General features: G+C 36.7%; 2 protein-coding genes and 1 pseudogene across 2 annotated transcripts; all 3 read left to right on the top strand.

Annotated features, from left to right (window-relative positions):
• LOC107634642 overlaps nucleotides 1-2,145 on the top strand; it is a 3,341-nt pseudogene extending 1,196 nt beyond the window's left edge.
• LOC107633638 (L-type lectin-domain containing receptor kinase IX.1-like) lies at nucleotides 3,066-5,738 on the top strand. Its single transcript, XM_016337246.2, has one exon. It carries the CDS (start codon nucleotides 3,281-3,283, stop codon nucleotides 5,288-5,290), a length of 2,010 nt encoding a protein of 669 aa, XP_016192732.2. The 5' UTR covers nucleotides 3,066-3,280; the 3' UTR covers nucleotides 5,291-5,738.
• Nucleotides 6,394-8,477, top strand: LOC107633639 (L-type lectin-domain containing receptor kinase IX.1-like). The gene has a single exon (XM_016337247.2). The coding sequence runs from the start codon at nucleotides 6,476-6,478 to the stop codon at nucleotides 8,402-8,404; it is 1,929 nt and encodes a 642-aa protein (XP_016192733.1). The 5' UTR covers nucleotides 6,394-6,475; the 3' UTR covers nucleotides 8,405-8,477.

Genomic DNA, 9,096 nt, shown 5'->3' with positions numbered 1-9,096 from the left:
TTAAAAATTAACATGATATATTTTAAAATAATATGAAATTAAAATTATAAAAATAATGCTACAATAATTTTTTTTGTCAATTAAGTTTAATTAACTTGGTTTTAATTAACAAAAATGATTTTTTTCACTCTCACTCACCTAAATTTTATTATTCAACTTAGTTAAATTTGGTTTAATTTATGTGTGTAATATTTCTCAATTATAAATTTTCTTTTATAGATAATAATAATAATAGTCACATATATATAAACATATGCTACATTTATTTGGAAAAAAAAAAAGATATTTTAGGATCATATATTTGGATAGTCATCTACTACTAATTCATAAAAGTACACATTTTTTATATGAATTAGTGTGTATATAGAAAAGTACTCAAACTATGAGTTAGTATATAATTTTTTATAGATAAATTTAATTTCTATACACTTAACATTATAAACAGAATTTATACAAATATTTAATCATATATTATGATATTATTATATTTGAATGCAATAAAAGGAGTTTGCCCAACGTGATATTGTGATGTTGTGGTTACTGACACATGATTAAACTAACGCAGAGCTCTGCATGAGAAAGAAGATGGGCGCAGAATTTCAAGGGCAAAGTTCTTCTTCATTGCTCTACTCTGCAGCTTCTCATGGGCCGTGCTCCCTGGATACTTGTTCCAGACCCTCACAAGCATTTCATGGCTCTGCTGGGTGTTCTCCAAGTCAGTCACCGCTCAACAGATTGGCTCAGGCATGAACGGTTTGGGTTTGGGAGCCCTCACTCTCGACTGGTCCGCCGTTGCCTCCTTCTTGTTCAGCCCTCTTGTTTCACCATTCTTCGCCATTGTCAACGTCTTTGTGGGCTATGCATTAATCGTCTATGCCGTCATCCCTATTGCTTATTGGGGCTTCAACGTGTATGGTGCAAATAAGTTCCCCATTTTCTCCTCCTCCTTGTTCACAGCACAGGGCCAAGAATACGATATACGCTCCATTGTAAATAACAAATTTGAATTGGATGTTGAAAAGTATCTCAAGACGGGTCCAATTCATCTTAGCGTCTTCTTTTCTCTTACTTACGGTTTTGGATTTGCCACCATTGCCGCCACCATTACCCATGTCATTTGCTTCTACGGAACGGAGATTATGGAGCGGTATCGTGCTTCAAGCAAAGGCAAAGAAGATATCCACACGAAACTGATGAAGAGTCTCCTTCCTTAGTGATTTCAAGCTTGGCCACTACATGAAAATCCCTCCGAGATCAATGTTCTTAGTTCAGGTATGTATGCATACACTATTTCTTTTCTTTTTTGTTGTATATTCATTGACTTGTGAAAACTCTGTACAGTTCATTGGAACAGTTCTTGCTGGAACCATCAACATTGGTGTGGCATGGTGGTTGCTAACTTCTGTTGAGAACATATGTCACAAGGATCTACTTCCCAAAGACAGTCCCTGGACATGTCCCGGTGACAAGGTTTTCTTTGATGCATCAGTTATTTGGGGTCTAGTTGGACCTAAGAAGATATTCGGTTCCAAAGCAGAATACTTTGCAATGAATTGGTTCTTCCTTGGAGGTGCAATTGGCCCCGTCATAGTTTGGTTATTGCACAAGGCATTCCCCAAGCAGTCATGGATTCCCTTGATCAACCTCCCAGTTCTCCTTGGGGCAACGGGGATGATGCCACCAGCCACGCCAGTGAACTACAATGCATGGGTTTTTGTTGGAACGGTGTTCAACTTCTTTGTGTTCCGTTACAGGAAGAAGTGGTGGCAGAGGTACAACTATGTTCTATCAGCAGCGCTTGATGCTGGGGTTGCCTTTATGACTGTGCTGCTTTACTTTGCTCTCAACATGGAGAATAGGAAATTGGATTGGTGGGGAACTGGTGGGGAGCACTGTGACTTGGCAACTTGTCCCACTGCTAAGGGCATAATCGTTGATGGTTGCCCTGTCTTTTAATTTCATCACTCAAACAAATCACCCTCTCAGCTTCCATTTTTAGTTTGCATAGTTTCTATTTAAATTATGGATGATGTTTTTTAACTCTGATCTTGTTATATTGTGCGGCTCTAATATTATTGCGGACACAACTAAAGATGTATATATTAAATAAATAGTGGCCGAATGTTAATGGTTAGAAAGCTGGAAATTGGCAACATATGAGGAGGCGGAATATTATTGCCATTATTAACAGTGTGTCGATTGTTTAAACTGGTTTTATTACCTTGACATAAAAATGGACCACCTACCTATGGTGAAAAGCTACTAAACAAATGTGATTCCGAAAGAAAAATAAATAGCATCTGCAAAAACAGCAGAAACTTGTCCTTATTTGCAAATTGAAAGCTTTGTCTTGATCTCAATCGTCCTTCTATTCGGCACTCGAGTGTGCATTGAAAGGCAATGAAAACAAGACAACAAAAATGCAATAATCACGCATCTTTTAAATTCGTCCATGGTATGATAACCAATTAAGATCCCAACTAATACTAATACCAGCTTCTCACGACTCCCATCCAAAACTGGTTTTTAAACATTTTGTATGTAATTTATTTTGATTTGGATACAAAATAAAGGAATAGAAGATGGAAGTCTAATAGAGAATCAAACGCCAATGATTGCCCCCACCACCATCTTTCTAAATTCTAAGCTTTGAAATTAATTACGAGGGTCACCCTAATTTCCTGGGATTTGAATTCTCTAAAGTTTGAATTTTACTTTAGAGAGTAAAGTGTGATCTCTCACTATTTATTTTATAGGTGGAACCAAGAATAAATTTATCCTCTAAAATACAAATTTAAAATTTAGAGGATCCAAATTCAATTTCCTGTGGCTTCGCACTACTACACGACACCGTTTGATGACATGCTTTGTCTTTTTATCCTTTATTACTCATGCCCCCAACTAATGATTGGTTGACAATTAAAATCATAATGATGCTGCCGGCATGAACTATAACTTGAGTTTTGCAAATTATTTTCAATAAGAGCTGGAGAGTAAATTCCAGCAAGTTAGGTATTCACACGTACACCGGTATGATAGTTTTAAACGGCAGGAAAAAGATAAAAAAATTGAAACTGGAGTTAAAAGAAATATCCATATCTTAAAGAACAAAATTGTTGTAGTTACTAGTTAGTGAAGGCCGTTCCTGACAAACAGAAAATCCAAAACAAAGATATACAATGCAATAATGAGTATGGAATGACATCACTTCCAAGCTTTAAGATTGGCTTGTCCTCCCCCTTCATATATCGAAAATTGAACTGATATTTCTCACTTTCAGATGGCTTCATGGCATATTCATGTACCATCTCTCCTGTCGATAATTTTCTTTCTCCAAATGGCCCCTTTTGCAAACCCACTTTCATTTAACTTCACAAGCTTTAAGGATGGTGATGTTAATGTAGAAGAAGATGCTGCTGTTGTAAGAGAAGCTATCCAAATCACCTTGAACAGCATGGACCAAAACAACAACTACAGCGTTGGCCGTGTCACCAGCAAATCACTGATTCAGCTTTGGGACAAGAATTCTGGTCAGCTCACTGACTTCATTACCACATTTTCCTTTGTTATTTACTCACAAAAGTCTAGTTATGGAGATGGAATGGCTTTCTTCTTGGCTGATCCAAATCTCCCACTTCTGCATCATGTTACACAAGGTGGTGGCCTTGGCCTTGTAGATGGCAACAGAGTACTGAATTCAACTCAGCATTCATTCGTCGCCTTGGAGTTTGACACCTTCCACAATCCATGGGACCCTCAAGGTAATCATGTAGGCTTGAATTTCAACTCCATGAAATCTAATATAAGTAAGACATGGTTGGTGGATATTATGAAATGGAGAGTATATAATTGTAGCATTAAGTACAATTCAACCACTCTTAATTTAAGCGTTTCGTTCACTCAGTACACTGATAATTCTTCATCAGAGGATTATGTCTCATACAAGGTTGATCTGAGAGACCACTTGCCGGAGCACGTTATTGTTGGCTTCTCTGCTGCTACAGGGAGGTTGTTTGAGGTGAATACTCTCAAGTCTTGGTCATTCAGTTCAAGTTTGGATATTCTTGAGAATGTCAGAAATCCGATGACAGCACCGGCAGCATCACCAACTCCTAGTCCTGATTCTGAAAAGGGGAACAAGTTAAGACTGTTGGTGGGGATTGGAATTGGTGCAGCCTTGATTCTTAGTTTGTTAGTTTGCGCTTTAATATTGTGGAAGAAAAGTAGAGGGAAAAAAGAGGACTTAACTTTTGATCTGACCATGGATGATGAATTCCAAAAAGGCTCTGGACCAAAGAGGTTTGGCTACAATGAACTTCGAAGTGCAACTAACAAATTTTCAGATCCGAATAAGCTTGGTCAAGGTGGTTTTGGCAGCGTGTACAAAGGTTATCTGAAGAACTCAAACACCAATGTTGCCATCAAGAAGATTTCAAGAGAGTCTAGCCAAGGGATAAAGGAATATGCAACTGAAGTGAAGATCATTAGCCAACTGAGACATAGAAATCTAGTACAACTCATAGGTTGGTGCCACAGGAAGAATGATCTACTCCTCATATATGAGTTCATGCCAAATGGAAGCTTAGATTCACATTTATATGGCGGAAAAAGCCTCTTGACTTGGCCAACAAGGTACAACATAGCTCTGAGCCTGGCTTCAGCATTGCTTTACCTACAAGAAGAATGGGAACAATGTGTGATTCACAGGGACATCAAACCAAGCAACATAATGTTGGATTCATGCTTCAATGCAAAGCTTGGTGATTTCGGTCTGGCAAGGCTAGTGGATCATGAGAAAGGTTCAAGAACCACGCTAATCGCAGGAACAAGAGGCTACATTGCACCAGAATATGCTACTTCAGGAAAGGCTACCAAAGAAGCTGATATATACAGCTTTGGAGTTGTGCTATTGGAGATTGCAAGTGGAAAGAAACCAATTATTGGGCTAGATTCCAACAAGGAGGACATAATAACTGTTGTTGAGTGGGTCTGGGAGCTATATGGAATGGGAAAGTTGCTTGAAGCAGTGGACCCAAAGCTATGTGGAGAATTTGATGAGAATCAAATGGAGAGCGTGCTTGGAGTTGGACTTTGGTGTGTTCATCCAGATTACAAATTCAGGCCATGCATGAGGCAAGTCATCCAAGTTCTTCAATTTGAGGCTCCTTTACCAATTCTCCCAGAAAAGATGCCAGTGCCAACATATCTTCCTCCAGATATAAGAGCAATCTTTCGTTCAATTTCACCTCATTTTGCAATTGACACAACGGAATATTGCATGGGTGACTAGTGAGAGTTGTTTAACTAACATCTTTTGTATGATCAAAAGTCTAACACAAATTTGTCTTTATCTAGAGACTGCACAGTATCTCTGGTGGTACTAAGTAACAAGAAAATACAGTTAAAAAAGTCAGCTCATTCAAATAAATATATGTATCTCACAAAGCGTTTATTGACTTCTTTATTCCTAAAATGACAAATGAACAATGCTTTTGCACATTGTTGCTAGCCAAGTTTGTCATAACAGGACAAGGATCCGAATATTGCCGTTTGTGATGGATATTGCCCATGTTTAACAGAAGTGGAACATTCAAATTCAACTCTCACAAACGCTAAGCAATCTGCATGCTAAATAGTTTTGATGCTTCTGCTACCCTATCAGTATTCACTATTCAGCACTTTGATTACTGATTTGGTTAGAGTTCATTATTTTGGCAAAGAGAGATGCCGCATAATTTCTTTTTTTAAAAATGTTGTAACACTTTCAGTTTTATATCATGGGAGAAAAATTACAAATTGGTTTCCTTAACTTTCATAAAAAGCTAAAACGTATGTTGTTTATAATTATTTTTAAAAAATAATTTGTCTTTTTCATTCTGTATTATTAATAAGTTTAATAATTCACTTAGTAATACTACATGACTGATAAAATTTATTATTTTTTGCCAACACTTGACTAACATTCTATCCTAAATACTAAATTTCAATTTTAAATACTGGATTATAAATCTTAATAGTATAAAAATAAGGTGCTGACTAACTATTAGTTACAAATAAAATTATATATATTTGTTACGAATGAAATTTAAAAACTAAGGGTAGTTCAGTTGTTGTAGAAATCTAAGCTAATGTTTTCTTATTTATATTAGTATATTTCCATTACCGTGAAAATCTAAGCTTGTATATGATTTTTGTCATTATAACATATATGTCTCCGAACAAAGAAGCTGGACAGTATTTCTTTTTTACAGCAGAGGTACATTCATCACAATGTAATGGCAATGTTAAATTAGTTGCTGTGTGTATATAAATAGGAAACTGTGCTACAGACTCCAACAAAAATGTCTTAGAATAAAAATCTACCAGAAGTAGTGTTTCACTGTCTCTGTCCTTATTTCCCTATCTCCAATAAGTCCTTATATTTTTTATATTGTTTTTATTTTATCCTGTTTCAGTTACCTAACACAACTTTACAATGGTTAATTGTAATCTCCATTTTGTTGTGCTGCTTGTAATAGTAATAATAATGCATGTTGCAAATGCTCAGATACGATCTTTTAACTTCAATAAAAACTTCAACCCAGCTCAATCTCCTGAACTAAACCCAGATGGAGATGCAACTTACTCACAGTCTTTTGATCATATCCAACTCACAGGAAAAACAGATAATGCCAAGGGATTAGGAAGAATCACAACCAAGCCTATGCATCTTATGAAAAACAATTCAGAACAAAGATATGACTTCACTACCAACTTTACCTTTGTTGTTATCTCAAACAAGACCTACCATGGAGAAGGTTTGGCATTCTTCATAGCAAGCCATATGCTGCCAATTAAGAAACATGGTATGAACGGTGGAGGGCTTGGTCTTGTGGAACCTTGTCACCCTCACCCAGATGAGTACTCTTTTGTGGCTGTGGAGTTTGACACTAAGTCAGATCCTTGGGACCCAATAGGCCCAGAGCCACATGTGGGAATAGATGTCAATTCTATGATTTCCACCAAGCACAGCAAATGGCCTGCAGATTTCTCAGACATAACCAATGTTTACAACTGCAGTGTCGTATACAGCGCCGGAAGCAGGCGTCTCGACGTTTACTTCACCGGAGGATCCTTCAATGGCCCTGTACCAAAAAACCTTTCAAGCCACTTGGATCTCACTGATTACTTAAATGATCCTGTTACTCTTGGCATTTCAGCTTCAACACAGAATTATACTGTTCAATTTAGACTGCTTTCATGGTCATTCATTGCAAAGTTATCGACACCAAGTAATGCTGGTGATGACAACAGAAAACGGGAGAAATTGAAGCAAGGACTAGAAATTGGCACTGCTTGGTTTTTGAGTTTGTTAGTGTTGGTCCTGGTCTTGGATTTCATACGCAAGAGAGGAAGAAGAAAACATGAACTCGATCCTATGGATCATGAATTCCAAACTGGACCTCAGAGGATCAGTTACAACATATTGGTGTCTGCCACAAATAACTTTGAAGAGGCGAAGAAGCTCGGAAAAGGTGGCTTTGGTGGTGTTTATAAAGGATATTTCAAAGATACAGACTCTTATGCTGCTGTAAAGAAGATATCAGCAGATTCAAGGCAAGGGATAAAGGAATATGCAGCTGAAGTGAAGATCATCAGCCAATTGAGACACAGGAATTTGGTTAGACTTACTGGTTGGTGTCACAAGAAGAATGACTTCATCCTGATATATGAGTACATGCCAAATGGAAGCTTGGATTCTTGTCTTTTCGACGGCGTAGGCTTCTTGTCTTGGCAAGTAAGGTACAGCATAGCTTTGGGATTGGCATCAGCATTGCTGTATTTGCAAGAAGGGTGGGAACAATGTGTGCTTCACAGGGACATTAAATCAAGCAACATAATGTTGGACTCAGATTTCAATGCTAAGCTTGGGGATTTTGGATTGGCCAGGCTTGTGGATCATGAGAAAGGTTCAAGGACCACAGTGACTGCTGGCACACTTGGTTACATAGCACCAGAATACATGAAAACAGGAAAAGTTGGGAAGGAATCTGATATATACAGTTTTGGGGTGGTTTTGTTGGAGATAGCATGCGGCAAAAAGGCTATTCATCACATAGAGATGGAGGGTTGTGTGACTCAAGTTTCATTGGTAGAGTGGGTTTGGGAGCTGTATGGGTTGAGAAGCATCACAGCAGCAGCAGATCCAAATCTATGTGTTGCATTTGATGTTCAACAAATGGAATGTATGCTTGTTGTTGGTCTTTGGTGTGCTCATCCAGATTGCAAATGCAGGCCTTCTATAAGGCAAGTGTTGAAGGTTCTTAACTTTGATGCTCCTTTACCTATTCTTCCACAAAGGATGCCTATTCTACCACCCTATCTTCCTCTATCAACAAATGAGGTCTTTTTTACTGCTATATGAATCCAGAATTGCTATATAGATAACTGAAGGATGTCCAAGACAATAATTTTAGGAAGTTGTGTATGCTTCACAACTTCTTAGCTGTCTATAATCTATATATCTCTTTAGTTTTTGTCTTTTTATTTTTTTTCCCCCTTTTAGGATAGATTAAAGAGAAATGTTTAGATAACTCGTCTTCTTATGTTTATTTACTTGTTTGTTGTAACTATAAGATTGAATGTGGATTTTACAAAAACTTTACTCCATGTTATAGTGATAGAATAATGAGTATATAATGAATCAACTATGTTAGATATATACTAAAATCAGCTACTAATATAAAATATATGTTAAAATATAAAATATATATTAAAAATGAGTTAAACAATACATTATGAAATATTCGATTATTGATCTAATTAGAAATGGATAGATTTTTCATATTTATTAGTATCATGAAAACTATATTTCATATATTTAGTAGAGTTGGATGCAGTTGCTATTTATTTTTTTTTTTCAAAGTTAAGAGTGAGACTCGAATCTGCCACCTCTAAGTAAGTATAGGAAGACTATGCCATTTGAGGTATAGCTCGTTGGCATTTAACATACAAATAAATGAATAATGCTATTAAAACAATTTAACATTAAAATATTCTTTATTTTCATAGTGAATAATTTTGAGTTAAGAAATATTTAAAAAAGCAAAATATTCT

Source organism: Arachis ipaensis, chromosome B03, assembly GCF_000816755.2.
Source record: "Arachis ipaensis cultivar K30076 chromosome B03, Araip1.1, whole genome shotgun sequence".
Taxonomy (NCBI): Eukaryota; Viridiplantae; Streptophyta; class Magnoliopsida; order Fabales; family Fabaceae; genus Arachis; species Arachis ipaensis.
Note: the sequence above shows the minus strand (reverse complement) of the source record. Positions and strands in the feature narration are given on the sequence as shown.